At 45.8% G+C, this 21590-nt stretch overlaps 1 protein-coding gene across 11 annotated transcripts in view; it reads left to right on the forward strand.

Annotated features, from left to right (window-relative positions):
- The window catches only part of PPFIBP2 (PPFIA binding protein 2), a 132191-nt gene that overhangs the window by 103854 nt on the left and 6747 nt on the right, over window positions 1–21590 (forward strand). For 10 of the 11 annotated variants that reach the window (XM_016123034.2, XM_016123033.2, XM_016123032.2 and 7 more), the window contains 16 exons: window positions 1334–1395; window positions 2527–2602; window positions 3131–3234; window positions 5180–5247; window positions 6807–6864; window positions 7744–7785; window positions 10598–10736; window positions 12349–12490; window positions 13164–13292; window positions 14739–14889; window positions 15166–15277; window positions 15494–15582; window positions 15881–16003; window positions 17170–17295; window positions 17941–18129; window positions 19193–19369. In XM_016123034.2, coding sequence (XP_015978520.2) covers window positions 1334–1395; window positions 2527–2602; window positions 3131–3234; window positions 5180–5247; window positions 6807–6864; window positions 7744–7785; window positions 10598–10736; window positions 12349–12490; window positions 13164–13292; window positions 14739–14889; window positions 15166–15277; window positions 15494–15582; window positions 15881–16003; window positions 17170–17295; window positions 17941–18129; window positions 19193–19369 — 1787 coding nt within the window. Of the gene's footprint in view, window positions 1–1333; window positions 1396–2526; window positions 2603–3130; window positions 3235–5179; window positions 5248–6806; window positions 6865–7743; window positions 7786–10597; window positions 10737–12348; window positions 12491–13163; window positions 13293–14738; window positions 14890–15165; window positions 15278–15493; window positions 15583–15880; window positions 16004–17169; window positions 17296–17940; window positions 18130–19192; window positions 19936–21590 lie in introns of those variants that run through there. The other variant, XM_016123037.2, reaches the window with a different exon arrangement.

Below are 21590 nucleotides of genomic sequence, written 5' to 3' on the forward strand. Positions count from 1 at the left end.
CACTGAGTGTGTCAGTTACCTGCCAAGCCTAATGTGGAGGCTGTCCCCCAAGATAGCCTAGACTATTTGTGATGTGAAACCTGGACAGAAACCTTCCCTATCCATGACTTCTAGACTAGACAGCTTTCCCCCAGGACCCCTAGCTTCTTCATAGTCCAAGCCTTCCAGGCCCTACCTCATTCCATCACCGGGTACCTCTTGGAGCTGGTCCTTTGGCCATTTGCTGCTCAGGTGAGGTCTTGCCCAAAGCATCAGGGTGTGCCAGCCTTCATATGGAGCATACTGCCCTCCCCCACAGGCTAGGCTGCAGCTGATCGTCAGATGCCAAGAGCCTAAGATAATGAACAAATTCTCTGCCCTTTCCTCTGAAAATGAATCCTTATAGCTATTTACAAAAAGTCCATAGATCTGTTCTTCCTATTCTTGTTGAATGTAGAAAGCATCTGGAAAGGAAATGGGGTGCCTGCACTTTTGTCCCCTTGTCCCTTGTACTTTTTTATATAGATATCCCTATTCTCTTTGCAATACCAAGTTAGGGGATGGGTGTAGGTCCTTGCTTGGAAAATCTAACTATGTGCTAGTTACTAGACCCTCATATATTTGGCAGAATGACTTCTAGCTCCTTTAGGCATTGGCCTTTGACCTGGCTTTCCACCCAGTTTGGGAAGAAGTCAAGAAGGTCCAAAGTGAGAGAAGGCCATGAATTGTCCACCATAGACTGAAACAAATCCCTCAGCCCATAGGGAAATTCTGTAGATTTATGTTGAAATCAGATTGTTTTTCTAAACTATAGAGTTGTTTTAATATATTTATAGATGCATCTAAACAGTCATTAGTCTTGGCTATACCATTTCAAATTAAGCCAAGTACTTTTTTACATAATTCTTCTTTTCCAGTCTCCATTCAACTGTAGACTCCCATCCCCCCCCCATTTTAAATTCTTTGCTATAATCCATATGTTTTTCTCTATAACTAGTTGCAGCCTAGGTACATGCCTACTCAAGTTATAGATGGTAAATGTGTTCTCATAAGATGTTAGTTGTTTTTGGGTTCCTCCTTGTCATCCTTGAGTAAATGGCTCTTTGTTTTTTTTCCCACAAGTGTCTATAAAGAGAAGATAAAATGATGGGTTCATTCATTTATTAGTCCAAGAAATATTTAATGAGTCCGACTCTATCCCAGACATCATCCTGGGCTCTTTGAAGAATTAAAGAAGCCCATCTATAATTTATTCACATGGAAAGTCCTCAGGTTTGGCCTTGAGCATCTTAGCATATGGGGATAGCTGCCCGTATTTATATAAATAATTCTTTCTACACCTAAATTTTTATAGACCAAGAAATTCAACGTCTGAAAGTGGGGATGGAAACTTTGCTGGTTGCCAATGAAGACAAGGTAAGACAGTTGGTCATTGGGCTGCCCTGCCTCCTCTGTGTTGACATCCCTGCTGGTCTCTGTTATTTTGGACTTGGCACTGCCCATCAGGCCGTTGACTCAGGGATGTGTCAGGAGCATGGGTTCTGCCTTCTAGAGAATAAACCTCAAGCACCTGTTTTTGGCTTTGATGTCTGGGAACTTTGCCTAAATGGAATTCTCCAAATGCAGACTAAAGCCATGCCTGTTTATGCTGATGTGTGTTAAAAAATACCACTGTGGTTACTGCCAATACCATAGTTGCTCCTTAGACTCCTAGCAAAACTCTTCAACATGCACGATCCAGTGATAGACCCATCATAGAGACACTAGGCAGTGTGCAGTGTTGTTTACCCTGCCATTTTCTATTCTTCACCTCTGATTCCTGCATAATCATAAAATAACCACCTCTATAAATATTGAGTACCCACCTCACACAAACATCAGCTTGGAGGATCACAGCCCTGCAATTTACAGATGAGGAAACAGACTCAAAGTGCTTAAGTAGTTTTGCGCCAGATCAGGTAACAGTAGATAGTAGAACCAGAGTTCACACCCAAGTTTGTCTTACTCCAGAATCTGTGTGGCCTCCTGAGTCCCTGGGCCTTTGCTGAAGGAAATGATCCCTCTGGGAATGTCCTCTTTTGTATAAAGAACCTCAGACTCCTAAGGAACAGGCAAGGATATTGGGATAAATAGACAGCTTTATTTTAGTCTTTTTTTTTCTTTTCTTTTAGCTCTAAAGGGTATCACTTGGACCAAGAGACAGATTTTAATGGTTCTCTCAGGAGGTTAGGGAGACAGTGAGCTTCCTGCTTCTGGAACTGTTTAAGCCCCTCAATGGCTATGTCGAGCAGGAATTGTTTTATGGTTAGAGATTGGACCCAGCCTTCAGGGAGAGACAAGAGTGTCTGCAGCTGCCTTGGAGGCAGATCCCTGAGAACCCAGGCTCTGGGACGGGGCCTTGACACAGTGTTTCCCTTTAGAATGCTCCATAGGTTTCACATGGCACCTTTTCTCAATGGGCCTGGAATATAGCCTGGGCCCCAAACAAACTCACCTGAGGTTCCAGTGGTGGTATTTACATGTAAGTCTGCTCCCACACTATGACAGGACCGTCGGATAGAGGAGCTCACGGGGCTGTTAAACCAGTACCGAAGGGTGAAGGAGATTGTGATGGCAACTCAAGGTAAGCGCTACCTCTGGGGATTTCACCATTCTCCCCCAAAGGTATTCCAACTACTGTTAAACTCAGGGCACTCTTGCCAGAAGATTCATCTTCATTCAGAGAAGATGCTCTGCTGGAGGACAGAGCTGGTTAGGCTGTCCTGGATTATGGGAAATTGGCAGCTGTTAGGATTTCCAGAAATTTTGTTAAATGGCACTCAGTTCAGGACACCTAGGGTCTATCCAGATCGCCAAGAAAATAAAGCCTTGAACTTGAGCCCTGTGGTCAAGGAGTGAGAGGGTCAAAGAAGACTACAGGGTACCTTCTCTCTGTTTCTTATGTGAGCTTTGACCTTTGTCCTCAAGACAACCCTCATGATAGCCCTTGCTCAGATGCCCTGAAGATGGTTTCGAATCATACTTAATGCCCCTGTATATATTTCTTAGTTTTTCTTCATGAGGGAAAAACAATGTTAGAATTATGTTGTATAATTACAAGTTTCTGAATAAATCACAATGATGATCATCTCTTCTGCATTACTGCTTCTAGGGCCTTTAGAAAGAAGCCTCTCAATCAATGAGGAAGACCTGGAGGGAAGTTTCAGAAATTGGAACACCACAAATAAAGGCCCTGAAGAATTATTTAAACCAGAGGTGCTGTGTTTCCATCCATTTTGTGGGGTTTCAGTAGGCCCTAAGAACTCACCCTAAGCACAGGGGTGGATCTGATTAGGCATCTGTCAGTTATAAATCTTGACAGGTGAAAATTTAAATCAATTAAGTGGTCCTGGAGGCCTTGGGGAGGGCACCAAGGGAAGTAAGGGGCCCAGGAACAGGCCAGTTTCACTTGGGACAGCATAGTGGATACTGGACTTTCAAGAGTAGGAATTTTCTTTTTCAATCCAGTTCCTTGTTTCTTTTTCTTTCCTTTCTGGACTGTAAGCACAGACCAAAGATGTTGTTTGCTTTATTTACCACTGTTTCTCCAGGGACTTCAATAATATCTGGTACCCAGTAGAATTCAACAAACATTTATTGAATGAATGGATGCATCTTGCTTATGTAGAGAGATAACTGCAAGTTTTGAAGTGATATATTCCTATGTCATGGATGTCCCCTATAGCCCCTATAACCAGCACTAAGATTTTCTTTCTCTTTTACTTGTTTAAAATCTAGTCCTCTAGGCCACGCCACCCTGAACATGTCCAATTCTGTCTGATCTCAGAAGCTAAGCAGGGTCAGGCCTGGAAGACTCTGTGCTCTAGGCATTAAAAAAAATCTAGTCCTTTTTTGTTAGCCTCTCTGGATTTAGTCTAGATAGAAATAAGCAAATAAATTCATAGATACAGATCTCAGGTAGAGAAGGAGCTTAAGCCTAGGATCTAAAAGGTTTTAGAAACTCCAGTACAGTCAAAATGAAAAGGATCTTAGTGGTCCAGCTCAACCTTTTTAATTAAGGGAGGATCAAAAGGGTCACCCAGTGACCCAGTTACCTAGGCACAGAAAGCATTCCAGATCGTTGGCAATAATAAAATAGCAGTAACTGATACATACTCAGAACCTCTGTGCTATCACTGTGGTGAGCACTGTATGTGGCTCACCTCATTTACTCCTCATGACATCCTATCAGGATTCTTACTTTATTGTGGTGAAGCTGAGGCTGAGAGGCTAAGTAGTCTGCTCTAGGTCATACAGCAAGTAGAATGCAGAACCTCGACTTGAACTCAGGTTTATATGACCAAAAAGCCCAGGCTTTTAACAACTATACTATAATGCCAGGGTTCTTCCTATAGTAGACCAAAATGATACTGTGTTCTAGAGAAAAGAGATGGTCTTTGCAGTCCATGCAATACTGAAGACATGAGACACTGTGTGTTTATACACCACTATTAGCTCATGTTCATGCCACATGTAATTCACCTCCTTTTCTTGCTTACTTGGTGAGCCCATTCTCACTTCTCAAGATTTAGCTCAAGTGTTCTTCCCTCTGAAGTCTTCCTAACCTCCCTACCAGCGAAAGGGAGCCCCTCTCTCCCTTCCTTCCCAATGTTGTTATAGGTATTGGTAATGAAAGGGCATGTTTTGTTGAGCTTTTATCCTAATTAACTTATCTACCTCCCTCATGTGGGGAGTGCTCACCCTACACCGAGCACAGGGCCTGACAGGCAGTACATATTGCTCTCATTTGTCGAGTGTATCAATTGCAATGTTGCTCATTGCAAATAAGAGAAATTGACTCTGACTAACCTATGCCCCAAAGGAATGTTTTTAAAAATGTGTGCAGTGGCTCAGTGAATGAAAGCAAAAACTCAAGGACCAAGCTCAGAAAGGGCAAGAGCAGAAAGAGCCCAGGGATTCAGGTCTCAGGACGCCTAATAAGATGAGAGCTTTGACCCAGATTGTCCCATGTTGTTCAATTACACCTACTTCCTTGGCATCCTGAAAGAGCAAGGCATCAGAATTGAGGTAGCCATCACGGCTGTACCCAGAGACAGAAATGTAACTCCCCAAGAGGAATCACCTAAAGAAGTGGAAAGGGTGGTAGGTGGTCTCCAAACAGTGACTATCCTCTGCGGTGACTCTTCTGTTTCTGATGCAGATGCCTCCAAGATGTAGCTCTCCCACGATGGGGCCACCTCCACTACCGCAGAAATCACTGGAATCCAGGTAGGAGGTGTAAGCATTTCCCTGGAACTGCTGTGCTCTCAGGCCCCTCTTGGGGTTCTTGACATGGCAGGCACTGCCTAGTATGTCAAACTTGACCTCCGTGTCCTGGGTGCACCTGCTCTGCCATCATCAGGGCAACAATCCAGGCTTCAGTTGTGGCCACAGTGGGGCCAAAACCATGGAATGGTCACGAGCCATGCCTCCCACCCCTGGCAACAGGGGCTTCCCTTTCCACAGGCTGAGGGTCTGGGTCATTGTCACTGAGAAAAGACCCGGCCATGGCTTGGAGCCTCAGGAGTGGTGGCTGTACCTCACCATGATCTCCAGCAGCTCCTTATTGCCGAGAGCATCCTGTGATATGTGCCTGTCATTTCCATCAGTCATTTGGAATGTCCTTTCTGCTCTCAGGGTGAATCTTGCACTGTGACAAGCCATACTCTCTAGGGAGGGCCATTTCTCCTACAGGGAAGTTGTTCCAATTGCTTTAGAGAAACTTCACATAGCAATGAACTTACATAAGGGGCTAGCCCGTGGGGTCACTTGGCTGCCAACTGTCTGGCTCCCTCCAAAATGAGCCTATTTCTAGTTCCCTAAGTCAGCTCTTTAAAACACATTTCCAAGTAATGGAGATATGGAACTTCACAGCCAAGAGCAGGCTGTCTTTCAGCCAAGGCATCTGGAGAAAACAGGCACAAGCATGATGGAAGCTCCCCTAGAATGGTGCTAAGTCTCCAAAGTGTGCATTTTCAGAACCACTTTTCAGGGAGCCATTGTTTCCTGAGCCTTTAGCCCAAGAGAAAAAATGACAGTCTCAGAGAGGGCAATTGGCCAGACCTTAGTTTTACAGAATAAGAAATTTGGTTTATGAGTTCCCTCGGGAGGAAGCCAACACTGAATAACTCACACTGACCAGACTCATAGAGACTAATGTACAAACAGATGCTGATTTATTCATATAAACTGAGAATGTCACTGCCAAGGAGATTTGTCACAAGGAACCCCTTGTGACCACTAGTGGCATTGCCTCTTCTCTATCCAATTAGTGTCCTTCTCTGCAAAATAGCCCCCAAGAGAGTACATTCTTCTGAGCAGCCTCCTCAGTGCACACACAGCCAGTGCAGAGGGTTGGAAGATCATAGCAGGTAATGCTTTGGAGCTGGGGCTGGCTGATGTGCTCATCTCTACTCTAAAATAATCCCTCCTCCCTGGATTATTCTTAGACTCACAGACACGACAGTATTGTCACCTGTTCTCTGTAGACATTGTTTTTTGTGTGTGACCAGAAAACAGCTCACATCGATGCAACAGAATTGATGGAACAGGCATGCCAAAGACTTTTGATTTGGATTTAAGCGATGCTCTCATGCCCTCACCAACATATTGTCATTGAGATGGGCCAGTTTCATACGTAATGATTATAATGAGAGGGTGATTTTTACCTGAACTTGACCCTAAGCCAAAGACAGACTGTTGGTTAAACAAAACATCTGGAATGTTCTCTGCATGAATGATACCATGTGCTTCCTTCTCTAGTAACTCTTTCTTTTGTGTTTTTCCAGGGCTCAGAAAAAACTCTCCTGTAGTCTAGAAGACCTGAGAAGTGAATCCGTGGATAAGGTCAGCTTATCAGTCTCCACAAGATTACTTCTTTGAGCCCAGCACAGTGGTGGGACGCACAGGCAAGGTCCTAGTCCCCACCTTGTGGAGGCTTTTATGAAGTTGATTGGGAGGCAATAATTACATGGATAATTTGAGACAACCAGTCAGGTGTAGCCCAAGGCATCTCAGAGGCTGGGTAAGTCAGGAAATGCTTCCTGCTGTTGGTGAGAGATGTCGAGTTAGGCACAGGCAGGTTTGGGGAAATGGGGGAGAGGAGGAGGAGGTAAGGTTGAAGTCATGAGGCAGATGAAGCCAGAGAAGATCTTGAATACTGGCCTTGTATCTCCAGGAGTGAGTTATGGAATAACTGAGAAGGTTAGAGAGGAGGGTTTTTTGAGTCTGGAAATATATGAGCAGGGCTTCGTGGCCCCTTATATTCAGGTAGTCATTGACCATGTGGGTGACCCCCGGGGCTGGAAGGGAAGGTTGCAGGCTCTTGAGTGAGGTCATTGGAAACCAAGGGGTCCTGCCCTGATAGAGCATCTTCACTGAACCCCACATTATAAGATCCCTTGGTCTCTATCAGTGCACTAGCCTCCCTGATAATACAATAAAGTCTCAGGCCAGCAGGAGCCAGGGTCCGTTCACTGGCTTTACTCCGCCAATCATGTGCCTCTTGCTCCCCCTGGTTAAATTGCCAGCAGCTGCCCAGGAGATCACGGGGTTAGTCAGAGGCCAGTGTTTCCTGCCATGGATGGTAATTACCTAGAGTAAAGATGGAGAAGGAAGGGATGAACCTTGCAGATTTAAGCCAGAAGGTGGTCCTGAATTGTTATTTGTGACTAACACAGGTCTCTTTTTCTCCACATTATTGATATCCTCATTGCCATTTCATAGTGTGTCGATGGGAACCAGCTCTCTCCAGTGGGAGAACCCAAGGTACGTTAACTGCATATCCTTATGACACATTTGTAGTTGCATTGTTTGCTGAAGTGTTTTCATTTAGCAAGTTACAACTTTTGTGATCTTAAAATATGTTAATTATAAGAGGTAAGAGGGTAAGAGAAAAGACAAAACTTTCTTATTTGTATGTGTATCCAGCTGTATCATTTACTTTTACCTCCATTATCTGTGGGATAGGATTTATTATTATCTCCTTCATTTTTCAGGCTCAGAGAAATTCATCTTTACCCAGGCAATGTAGATCTGACTGCTGGGAAGGGAGATGTTGTGATCTCAGCACACAGTTAGAGGAATGTGACAACTCTCATCCTTTCTGTGCTGATATGTTATAGTTAAAAAACACAGGAATATACTCAGCCACAGTTGCAAGAAAAAAGGGTGACTATCCCTTTTTTTCTATGACTGAGAGTTAATTACACTGTAAGATACTCTCTGTCTGGGCTTCCCTAGAATGTGCATTGCTGATCCTGGCTCTCCCTCTAGAGCCCATGGAATAATTATGTCATTCTTCCCTGCTTCTGACAGCTCTAGTATTTAAGACCCTCAGGCTGTCTCTGAGTTAAACATCCTCTTCTCATGATCACAAGCCTTTAGCTATTTGGTCTCCTTGGATCGGCACCAGTTTCACAGTGTATCCTCTAACTGTGCCCTGGACCACACTTGAGTGTGATATTCTATATGGGGTCTGACCTGTGCCTTGGAACTGCTCTTGTCGTGATTGCTGTCACTCTAGGCCCTGGGCACATGATCTTTTTTGTGCCTCTGTTTATGTGCTAGACCCGAGGCAGAAATTGTTATTCTCTATTTAGAAGCGATAAAACAGAGGTTCTGGGAGGCTAAAGAGAAAGGACTTAGCCTGAGTGGGTCTGACTCAGTGCTTTGGCACTTCCCACTCAGGTGTGCTGCCTCTCCATGCTAGGTAATCAGTTATATGCTGCTCCCTGGCTGGAATTTCCATTCCCCATAACCAGATTTATTCTTAGAGACCAGAGAAGCAGAAGCGATTCCAAGCATTTCTGTTTCCTCTGCATCCCAGCCCAACCTTACACAACCTTCTCTAGCTGCTGAGTCCTTCCTTTCCAGCATTTCTTAGTGAAACAGAGCTGAGAGCTGTTTCTGTTGCCCTCGGTTCCTTTTGTTATCTTTCTCACTGGTCTGGGCCACCTTTGAGGCCCATCCTTGGGTTAAATTTGTGCTCTCTTTACATCTCAGCTCTTCAACGAGCTCCCAGGGCCTTGGTTGTCTCTGCCTTGTCTTAGGAGAATATGTGTGATGACACAACCAGAAGTCTGTTTTTGAGAGCCCTTCTTCACTCCCACATTTCCTATATAATACGGAACTTGGGGTCATGTCCCGTAGTTCTCTAAACTTTTTGAAAGCTGCCTTCCCCACTGTCAGTGGTTCATGGGTCTTACTGTGCATCAGTAACAAGCACTTACTGTGCTTGTTAAAAATAGAGACTCCAGAGTATACTCTCAGAGTGGCTGATTCATGACACCAAGTAGAACCTGGGAATTTATATTGTTTTTATTAAGTGTCTCAGGTGATAAGGAAGTAGCCAGTCCATGCTAGCCAGACTAGCATTTGGAAACTGTTGTTCTTAGTGCATGTCTGACCAGATTCAGTCTCTACCTTTGGGTCATCATGAACTTAAAAATCACTTGGTCTCCATCTCTCAAAGTTGTGATTATATCTACTTCACCAGCCAGTTCTTTCAGAATTCCTTTAGAATTTAGCCGAATTTTCTCATATTCCACCTTTCAGAGCTTATTACAGGGCATTAATATTCAATGTTCAATGAATGATTGGATTTCAAATAATTTCTAGGACATGTATGTATAAACAAACTGAATTCAAAAATTCACTGGGTACTTGACTCTTAAATAAATGAAACTCCAAAAGATATTTCAGTACTTAAGTCTCCCATTACTTTTCTGACTTGCCCATTTTGAAATCAGTTGTGTCTTTCATATTACTTTTTTCCTGGGTCCAACCAAGGGATCCATAGTTGATTCCCTTGGTAATGTTACTTCAATTTTTTTTCTTTTAAAATTCTCACTCAAATGCATTCCACTGCGATTCCCTCAGGTTTGCAGATTTAGGGATCATTGTATCCCTCTTAACCAAATAAGTCCAATTTGTCTTCTTCTTTTAATCAACCTGTTTCTTTGGGACACTTTCTATGGCCAGGGCCCATTGTACTGAGGTTGAACCTCATTCAGACTATATGATTCTAAGTTCCTGGGGGACTCTGTGTTGACATGTAGCCCTTTGGCCTGTTTTCTGTTGTCATTTCCCCTTACTGTGTACATACTTTCTCACTTTGCCTTGACCCGATATTTTTCAAAATAACTATTATATATAATAATATGTGCAATATTAATTATTTTAAGTAAAGCAATAGCTTTTATTAGATTTCTGGTTTATATATTCAAAGAGCTCATAGGGTGATATACAGCTGTGTATTCATTAAGCCCCTCAGTGCTAGACCCCCTTTGCAAGATGCTTCTACTTCCCGTTTAGAGTCAGTTGCCATCAGCCCTGGATTTGGGCTTGACTCCATTTCTGTCTCGCTGTGTGGCCTTGCAAAAGTTTCTTTCTCAGAACTCTAGTCCTATTTCCTGGCCTGGACTAAATGACCTTTGAAGGGTCTTTGAGTCAGCCTAAGTGAAAAAAGACTTTTGGAGAACATTGAGTTATTCCTGCATCCAGAGATTTCTTAACTGGGTTTGAGTCTGGGACTGATGGCTAATTTAACATCTCTCTCTCCCCACCCCCCTTCCAATAGGACAGCCCTTTTCTGGTGGATCACAAATATCCCACGTTACCTGGGAAGCTTTCAGGAGCCATGCCCAATGGAGAGGCTGCCAAATCCAGTCCCACTGCCTCCCAGCCTGACCCCACAGGGAGTGGCCTGCTGAGACTAAGTGAGTGTCCAGGCCCTTGAGCTGGTGGTGTCTGGAGCAGAGTCTTTGCACAAGATCCCTGCAACGACCCCTACAGCCCACAACTGGAGAATGGTGGGGGTGGGTGGATGGGTCAGGTCACACCTCAGGGTTGTCCCACTTCCAAAGACAATGGCTCCTTCTCTGGGTATACTGTTTCTTTGGGTAAACACTTCAGAGCCCCAGAAAACCAGGGTGTGTACCCACCCTTTCTTTCTAGCTGCAATTACTCTACCCCTCTCTCCTTTCTTTTATTTCTCCTTTTTTGAACCCTTTCCTGTCCTTCTCATCATTCTTCTTTTCCCTCCCTCTTAGATACCCTATTTCACCCTTCCTGACCCTTCCTCTTCCTTCTCTGTCATCCTGATCTTCTCTTTCCTGTCTCCGCCTTCCTCTCTGCAGCCTATTACTAGTAGGATGATATTATGCGCTCTTCCAAGGGAGAGCATTTCCTTAGAGAAATGGAGTCAGTGGCCAGTGGGCAAGGATGTCAGTCCACAGGTATCCTTTTGGTGCTTAGGACCTGAAACTGTGGCAGTCTTTGCTACTTCTCATGCATATTAGGCCATCTTTCCTTAATAGCATCAGCAGATCAATGGGGCCCAGGAGGAAATATTCTGGTCTTGGCAGAGCTCTCCCTAACCCTGACTCCTCATCTCCAGCTGTTCTCTGTGCCAGCCCATGTGTTGGCTTCTGCCCTTGACCAGTTCTGCCTTTGTGTGTAGAAACCTGATAGGTCCTCGAACGATTATATCCTGGTAACACTCAGACTGTGAACTTGCAGTGTCTTCAGACATTCTAATCTGATCTAAGTGAGCCTTGACACCCTCATAAGCTGTGTGGGACCCAGTATATTCAGCCTCTGCTACTCTCTCTGACTGTGGATACCCACCTGCCAGGAAGTGGCCCTAAGAACATTTGGTGCCCTCACATGAGGCCTCCTCACTATGCTGACCCCAGGGACTGAGCCGAGTCACTATTCAACCCTTCCTTCCTTGTGGGATTATTTTTCTTTCTGTTTGAGTTTTTCTCTCTTGCTCGATGACTCTCTTGTTTATTTCTTTGCTTCCCTGTAACTCTGGTGGGCTGGACTTGGGCCTCTCTTGCTTCTTCATGTGGCTTCTCTGCTTCTTGGTTGGCTGGAGATCGTGGCCGGAGTGTCAGTGCCCCCGTATTAGGTACTGTACCTTTCCAGGTGAGGTGGAGAGTGAGATGCCCTGTTTCCCTACCCTAAAACCCTCTCCTGAACACTCAGCCAGGTCCCCCTCCTGCCTGCAGTCTCAAATATCCCTTGGGAAAAAGAGAGCAAGCTCCTTGTTGGAGTTACCTACAAATAGTTGGACCCCAAACCCTTAGAATGTAAAGACAGCTCACCCAGATTTGGAACCTTAAGCTCACTGATTCCTCAGAGAAAAAACTTGGAGTGTGCTTGAGCTCCCTACCTTTAGATCTTGGTGTAAAGTTCTGCCCTGAATGTACAGCTGAGTAGGCCCTTCCCAACTCCTACTGAAGAATGGCCCAGGCTTGGGGGAGAAGGTAATTAGGTCATATCCCTTTCTTGCATTCACACATCGTTACATTCTTTCAATCTCAGGAGACACAGAAAGTGGTTGGGACGACACTACTATGGCCAATGACCTGTCATCCACACCATCCGGTGCCGAGTCGGGTTCCCAGTCTCCCCTGACACCAGATGGCAAACGGAGCCCCAAAGGCATCAAGAAATTTTGGGGAAAGTAAGTTGGTAGTGATGATTGTAATGATATTGCTTGGAATTAGTATTCTTCTCGACTGGGCAAAGGTCTGCTTAAACCCCTGTTTAGTTAGATGTTGGAACAGAGCAATAAAAACAGAGCGATCATGTTTAGAAAGAAGAATTTGAGTGATTTCTTTTTTTAGGGCCCAGAGAAGGAGAACTATGAAAGGTATCCATTAAAGACAACCAGTTGCCTTACATGTCATTCATTCTAGGCATCCATCCATCCCAAACACCCTGAGCACATTCTCCACAGTTCAGCCATATGTGCTTTGGGAGAGACACATGAGTGAGACTGATTTCTTCCTTTTTAGGGGTCAGTTTGTATCTTAAGAAATGTTTGAAAACAGAAAGCTGACTACTTACTGGCATGATCGACCCAGTCTGTGAAATAATGCAGAAATTGGGGCCTCCTACCAGGCACCTACTTCACTTTTACTCCCATGTGGAGTGTCCCACATCCCAGAGGCAGGATTAGAATTGAGTTTTGGGTCCGTCACAGGTCATGATCCTTGACCTCTGGGGGAGCACTGAGAAGCAGCGCCATTGAGAGTCCTGGATCTGGCTTGTATGGCCCTGTACAGGAGGTGGTACACTGATTCTCTACTTTCAGACTGTCCCCTAACAGTCTTTATGGATGCCTTTCCATACAGGATCCGAAGAACTCAGTCTGGAAATTTCAACACTGATGCACCGGGGATGGCAGAGTTTCGACGAGGTGGGCTCCGGGCGACAGCAGGGCCAAGGCTCTCTAGGACCAGGGACCCCAAGGGTCAGAAAAGGTAAGTCTCCCTCCAGTCCATCTACAAAAACTGTGTAAGGCAGAGTGAGAATGGGGGCTGGATGTGCCAGAGCATCCAGAGGTAAGAGACAGGATCTCCTAGTGTAGAGTTTGCTAACCCTTCCCATTTGACACGAGTCGACATCACTCATACTTAAAGGCACACAGAGGAAAGAAAAGGCGAGAGGTCAGTCTTCTGGCCCTTTAAGGAATTCTCTCTTGTTAAGAACAACTCAACCAGGCATTCAAAACATTTTATTTAACCAGCATGTTAGGGGTACTTTCCTGGAAGGAATCTTTTAAAATATCTAGTCTTCTAACTTTCCATAAATTCCCATTTATTTTTAAAAGTGAATATAAAGTTGATTGTCAACTCCTTCCCTCCCCCACACAAAAAAAGACTCTATTGGGATTTTAAGTGTGTTGTTAATATTTATACTTTACATGAAAAATTGATGTCTCTAAGAATCAATGGCTTTGTAATACCCAGTCATCCTGTCTAGGAACATAACCTAACTCTTCATTAATTCATGTTTTTTTTTAATGTTGCTCCATTGAGTGTTACAGTTATCACTTCCCATCTATCTCCACACACAGTTATAGGGCCCACAGTTTCCTCGGAAAGGCAACTCCTAGGCATTTTATAATTTTGGTTGCTATTAGTGGGATATAAACAATTATTTTAACAAAAAAATGTTAGTATCTCTGCATTGGTGGTATATAGAAAATTGTCGATTTGTGTATGTCATAAATATTACGTGTGCATGTGTATTTTATAACTAGCCATCTTGCTAAGTTCTCTTGGGTTTTCTAGGCAGGCAGCTGTATCATCTGAAAGGAATGGCTTTCTTTTATTTTCACCTTTCTAATAGCTATACTTCTTATTTTTATTTTATCTTTTCTTATATTGCCTGCAACTCTCAGATCAGTGTAATTAGTACTGATTAAAAAGTATTGTCTCATTATTGCCTTTAATATGAACGCCCCTAGTGTTTCATTAATAATATAATATTAGCTGTAGTTGGAGATTTTTTTTTAATGTTAGAGAACTGACACCTTTTTCCTAATTTTCTAAGTGTTTTCCTAAAATCGGTGTTGAACCCTGTTGAAAACATGATTCAGTTTGGATCTCCATCCTAATGGGGCAGAACTCTGGGCTTGTGACACATGTGGACATGTGCATGGATGATGGCACATGTAAACAGAGCCTCACGAGGATCATGTAACTGCCCCACACTCTCAACAGCTGCAGATTTGGAATTCAGGCCAGATATTATTACAGGAAACTAGGATCTACCTCAAATGAGTGCATTGTAATGGAATTTTGTTCAACTAGACCTCATGATGGGGGTTGTTTGTTAAAACATAGTTCCCTTTCATGTGAGCTCTATTATTGGAGCCTCAGGCCCTCCCACTAACAGGGACATGCTGTTTTCCTGCTTCCCAGTGACGCCAGTGCCCCCTTCGCCCAGTGGAGCACAGAGCGTGTGTGCGCGTGGCTGGAGGACTTCGGTCTGGCTCAGTATGTGATCTTTGCCAGGCAGTGGGTGACTTCTGGCCACACTTTACTGACAGCTACCCCTCAGGACATGGAAAAGGTAAAGGCTGAGCCCCGGACATGGAGATTCCCACTTCTCCCCAATGCCTGGGGAAGTGAGGCCCCGACTCTTCTACTCCCCACCCCTCCACACACACAGTAGGATAGACAGAGGAGGCCAAGACCCCCTCTGTTGCCGCTAGTTGATCCCTTGGCACTGTGCAAGGGTCCACTGCCACCCTCCACCCAAGCGGAATATCTCTGCTCAGACAAGGCATCCTCTGAGGGCCACACTGCCCACCAAAATTTCACATTTATTTTCATCTTTCAATTTCAGGAACTAGGAATTAAGCACCCTCTTCACAGGAAGAAGCTGGTTTTAGCAGTGAAAGCCATCAACATGAAACAGGAGGAGAAGTCTGCACAGCTAGACCACATTTGGGTGACACGTAAGGACAGGCATATATGTATCATGTTTCTGACAGCTCCTCAGAGTAGACAGAGCTTCCCTGTAAATATGTGCCTCAAAGATGGCTGTCTCCTTGTGAAAAGCGGATGGATTTCTAAACCTTATGGGGAATACAGCTGGAACTCACCCCCTTTTGGCATACACACTCTCCCATTCTCACGAACCCTAACACACATGTTTCTCCCTGTGTCTGTAGGTTGGCTGGATGATATTGGCTTACCACAATACAAAGACCAGTTTCACGAATCCAGAGTTGATGGGCGCATGCTGCAATACCTAACTGTGGTGAGGATTTTTCCTTTCAGTATTTCGGTTGTTCCTGTGAGCACTCAGCTCAGGTATTCCTATGGAGGCTATTTTAAACTTCATTCCACCACTTCCAAGGTCTTAAAATTGTGTCATTTGCTACATAAAAGATTCCGAGTAGAAAAGTATGAACCATTGTGCTAAAAAAACTGTTGGTGTGTCTGTGTGCACTGCTGAGATGTGGTTGATTGGTCTGTGTTCAGTCTGGGAAGAAATGTCAGGGGTCTTTTGTCAGTTTGGAAATTATGGTTCATCACCCGAAACATTCCTCTTCCAGAATGACCTACTCTTCTTAAAAGTTACCAGCCAGCTACATCATCTCAGCATCAAATGTGCCATTCATGTGCTGCATGTGAACAAGTTCAACCCCCACTGCCTGCACCGGCGGCCAGCTGATGAGGTGAGGGCAGGACAGTACCTATCCAGGTCGCCCTGAGCCAGGACACCTGTAAGATTGGGTGTGAAAAAACGAGAAAGACTTTATCACAAAGTGGCTACATTTCAGATTACAGTGCTTGGGATTCTTTCTTTTGCTACTACTCCATGGTGCCCCAAACACTGTATGATCTATACTTTGTGTCCCACAGCAGCCATCAGACCTCCAAGTTTCCATCTTTATTTGGGGAGACACATGCTTTGGGCCAGAGTCTTTCAAAGCCATCACAATGATTAAAGGAGATAAGGAAATGTGCACAGCAGAGGAAGGGGAAAGACTAACGGAGAGATGAGTGTCAAAGAACACAGAAGAGAAAAGCTGAGGAGCTCATAAGGAACCAGACATTGCAGAATAGATCTCCCTATGTGCAGATATGAAATTAACCGACTTCCAGTCCCAGGTGCACAGGGGATGCATGAGCAGGTTTTGCTAGAGAGGAAATAGTGTAGGTAAACACAGCAATGCAAACACCAGAGAAGTCCTTGATAATATTCCATGAACTTCACAGTTCTTGGTGGGCCCCAAAGCTAAAGGGTTGTCAGTCATAGCCCATCTCCTGTTCTCTTATTTCTGCTGTAAGTTTAACTCAGCTTCCTGAGAGACTGAAAACCTCCATCCTCCATCACCTATTTTCTCCCTACTCAACAAATATGTTTTGAAAGCCTTCTATGTGTTGGGCACAGTGCTGGGCATTTTGAAGACTCAGATGCCACTTGAGGGCATTTAGGCACAAGGATCTTAACATGTACTCTCCTAAAATATTTGGCTACAACAGGGAGATATTTCTTTTGTCTATAAAACACTCAGCTCCTGATTGCTACTCCTCAAAGTTCTGTTGAATCACTGAATGAATGGAACCATTGGTCTGAAAGTTAACCAGAGAATTAGGGAGTAACAGGATTCTGGAATCAGAGATCAGTGTAGAAAATCCTGCAAGATCCCATAAGAACTCTATTTCTTGGAAACTGGGAAGGCTCTCAGGCAGCTGATCTGGCTGCCTGGGTCAGATAGGCATGATGGTCATCTTCTGGTGAGGCATCTGGAGTAGACTCATTCCCAGGCACTGGCTCTACGGAGCATCACAGTAGGGCCTATCAGACCTAACTTCTTCATTCTTCTCCACTTCACAGAGTAACCTTTCTCCTTCAGAAGTTGTGCAGTGGTCCAACCACAGGGTGATGGAGTGGCTGCGATCCGTGGACCTGGCAGAGTATGCGCCCAACCTTCGTGGGAGTGGCGTCCATGGAGGCCTCATTGTAAGTGGCTCTTTGGACAGCCCACCTGCCTGGGTGCAAACCGAGTAATTCAGAAACTGATTTCATACGGGCTAGACATAAATCCTAGTAAGAATGATATTTCATCTGAAATCCCTGTATAAGTTAAAAACTCCAAATATTTGGTTTGTGGTTGAGAATTAATATATCTCACAGAAACAAGATGGCTTCTGGAAGGACTTCCCTGGCCATGGACCCAGGGGATCCTAGGGCAAGGGGTTGCTTGAGAATCAGCCCCTAGCTCCACCTTCTCCTCGAGGAACATGAGGCTGGGGAAGTGAAGGGGAGGCCACCAAAATGTAATTTCTTGCTTAGTATAATACAGTCCTTATTATCACTCAAATCTGTCAGCTGACAAAGCCAGCAGAGAAATGAGGAAGAGGTGGCTTGGATGTTGTCCAGGGTAGACCCTGGGAGACAGCCTTATCTGAGAGGTCACAGTTCTCTGCTGGTCTGTGAAAATGTGGTGGTGTCTGCCCAGAGTCAAGTAGAGAGGATTAGGACATGGGCAAGTCGGTGAGCTTCAGCGCCTGCTTTGGAGATACCTCCAGGCCTGTGGGGGCCCATTTCTTAGTGTCCTGGAGCCACCATAGTTGCCACTGGGTGGCTTGTCTGCTTTCTTCTTAGATCCTGGAGTCACGCTTCACTGGGGATACCCTGGCTATGCTTCTCAATATCCCACCACAAAAGACACTCCTCAGACGCCACCTAACCACCAAATTCAATGCCCTGATTGGTCCTGAGGCAGAACAAGAAAAGCGAGAGAAAATGACCTCACCAGCTTACACACCACTGACCACCACAGCCAAAGTCCGGGTGAGTTTCCAGACCCTTTCCAGGGTGCTCACAGAGGCCTCCCTTTTAGCCCTCATGTTGTATAGCAGCTGACCCAACACCTGGAGCCAAACCATTGTGTGTCTCCTGGATGAAGAGGCTCTCTCGGCTTCTGTTTAGGAGTTTGGTCTCACTGTCAGTTCTCTGCCAGTCTTGAGTCCGAGGAACAGAGTGTACCTTTCTTTACAGACACTGTGTATAGGAAGCATCTATTCTCAGGCAGCTAGGAGCTCATCCTCTACTCTAAGGCTGCCTTGACTAATTCTGCAAAGCAGACAAGTTCCTAAGTCTAGGCTTCCTGAAGTCAAGCCCAGTTTTGTCCCACGGTGCTTTGAGGGGGGGCGGAGGGAGTGGCGGGGGGGAGTCTTGGTCAAAGCTGTCCTGCCAACACAGGGAGTGTTCCTCTTGGCAGCTGGGCCCGGTTGCCCTGTGCTGTAGAATGGCCAGCACACAGCTGCCCAGCAGTCCTGAGGTTGTCCGAATACCAGCGTCATTCGCTAGAACTCTCTGAATCTCACAAAGCACTTTTGACCTGCCCGAGCCACATCGGCCTCAGACCACTTCCTTTTCAGACCTTCTTCCCCAAAGGAGCAGGACAGGAAGTGTGTCTGAGGGGAACAAGACGAAACTTGCTGGGCAAAGCTGGAGTAGGGAGGGAGGGCCACTCAGGGCTGTCCGATATGGCTTTGTGAGGGCCTAGGAGCTGTGCTGCAAGGGGAAGGAAGGGAGAGCTCCCCCGTGTGGTGAGGTAAGTCCTCCAGGAACCCCATTCCCTGGGTAAATAACAACATCACTATTGGAACAGCAGGGTGTGAGTTTTAGGAATGGAGTCTAGGAGGAACAGCTCTCCTTGTTCAAGATTATTTATCTGTTGGTCTTTCCCAGCATAGAAATTGCTTACAGGAGCTCCTTTTGTTAAGAGAGTTTTTCTGGAGGCAGTTTGCCTTCTTTCTTTTTGTAGGGGCCTGCTTTTTAATATATTGTCAGTCATAGCTGCACATCAACTTAATTATCTTCTCATAATCTTGCATTTGCTGTGTTTTAGCCAAGGAAACTAGGATTTTCACATTTTGGAAACATAAGAAAAAAGAAGTTCGATGAATCGACGGACTACATTTGCCCAATGGAGCCCACTGACAGTGTTGGGGACAGTCACAGGGTCTACAGTGGCTACCGGGGCCTCAGCCCCCTCAATGCCCCTGAAGTGGATGGGCTGGACCAGGTGGGACAGATTAGCTGATGCCCTTGTCATCTGTCCTCTCCGTGCACCCTAAGAACTCACAGTAACACCATGTGTGTCACCATATAACCGCATCTCACTCCCTGCACATGTGCATGACCTGCAGAAACAATCCAGCAATCATGTAACCCTGGGCCAGTCTCTCTTCGAACCCTGAAGGTGGCCAGGGTATGGATTTGCACCTTTGCTAAGGGATCAGGCTTTGGGGACTGTTGCCAAAGGTGGATTCAGGAGGAATGACACTTAAAGATGCTTGTAAATCTTTAGTAATTCTTAACGTCCATCGTCAGCACCAGTGGAAACACATGAGCTTGGACACAAGTCCGGAGACCATGGACAGTCCCAGAGGCTCAGCTCTCAGGCCCCTCCACTGTGCTTCAGTTGAGGGCCAATCTCAAGTGCCTTCAGCCTGTGGCCACGGTGTTGGCCGAGATCAAAGGGACAGCAGCAAGGTTTCTGCTGCAGTGACAGTGTAACTGTGCTGTGCCTTACTACAGAGGTGGTCACTTCTTTCTCGTAATAAAAACAATATTTATGTAGAAAGCAAACACTACAGCATACCTTTAATCTTGTTGGGGAAAGAGAGCTGAGCACATCTGGAAATGGAGTCCTGCTCACTCCACAGCTTGAGAGCTGATGACACTGAGCCGGCTCCTTGGCTGGGGGCACACTCAGGATCTGCCAAATGCTATGGACCAGGGGAATGGAGCAAAGAAGGACCCCACCACCACCACCACCACCATCCCATATCCTTCAGAGTTGGTCTGTGGCCTCGTGGCTTCAGGCTCCACTGCCCTCTGTGAAGCCAAGGGGAACCTCGTGTCTCACGCACATCCTGACTGTGGGTCCCATCTGTTGTGCAGACCCCATAGTTCATTTCTGTTTCAGTGGCGTGAGCCACCTAGTGAACTGGGTGGTGAGGAGACAAGAAGCTGGCCTTGCTGGAAAAGCTTTCTATTCTTCATGTGTTTTGCTGGCTTCTCTGTTGTTGACCTGGCTGGGCCCATAACCGTTGTAGGGGTTGGTCCGTCTGTGTTGGCAGTGCTGCAGCAGACCTCTCTTCCTGATTTAGAAGCTGACTAACTGATAATGGGTCTTACAGATGGGCTTTGTCTGGCCAAGGACTGAGTGAGAGACACACCTTGCCAATCTGTGTTCCTACTCAGGAGATTCCAGTTTGCCCCAGGGCAGCTTTTGGTTTCACTGGGTCCCCTGAGCCTCATCTGCAAAAGCATAACAGCCACATTGTGACTGTCTGACAGTCAGAGCAGGGGCTAATGATCCCACTGAGGGTGCTCTGATTCTGTTTTGCATGGAGGCGATGCTCAGATTTGCTTCTTAAACTACCTGTAACCTCAGGCTATGGCCTCTGGCCTTACCTGAAGTCTGACCAGCAAGAGAGAGACAGGTTCACCAGCTGGCACAACTGGTGTTTGATCCCAGTGCCTGGGACCCACTACATGACAGGTGCTCCTCGAGGATGATACCTGGGTACTACTACAGAGCTGTAGTCGGGGCAGGCTCTGTCCCTTATTTCTTATTGTGTCCTATTGAGAGAATCTTTGCACGCACTTGTTTTTAAACTCTGCATGGAATTATGTCACTAATTCTCTGTGCTGTCTCAAGCAAGGCCTCTATCCCTTTATGGGCCCCAATTTTTCCACCTGTAATGAGGGTGTGCCCTCAGAGGAGGCTTCCAAATCTACAATATCCAAATAAGTTTAGGGAAGAAGGAGCAGGCCAGCATTAGCTGAGGAGCAGGGAAAGGGGGAGAGAGGAGGGAGATCCTGGTAGTGAGGAAGCTCCATCAGCAGCTCCCTGAGGATGCCCACCTATACCTATAGTGGGCATTAGTGTCTGTGACCTGTTGGTGCCAGAAATTGTCAGTGTACTCAGCATCCTGAAGGCCTTCATCTCTGCTCCTGAAAATAGCCGGAGCACTGAACATGTGCTGAAGGGCTGCTTCTCACAGGCCTTTTCTGTGCCCTGCCCCTCTGATCCCTTTAAGCTGGTGCCAAGGTGGGGACTCAGGAGCGCATGTGCATGGCAGTGTGGGATACCGGAAGCTCTGCTTTTCCCCAGGGATAGAGGCAGCATGTGCTCCGCCTATATGTCACTCCTTAGGGCCTGGCCTACAGCTTGTCTGCACCCCCAGGGGGGCATGCCTGAGGAGGAATGAAACTTGCATGCCATCTCTGTGAGT

Source organism: Rousettus aegyptiacus, unplaced genomic scaffold (genome assembly GCF_014176215.1).
Source record: "Rousettus aegyptiacus isolate mRouAeg1 unplaced genomic scaffold, mRouAeg1.p scaffold_m13_p_5, whole genome shotgun sequence".
Classification (NCBI taxonomy): Eukaryota; Metazoa; Chordata; class Mammalia; order Chiroptera; family Pteropodidae; genus Rousettus; species Rousettus aegyptiacus.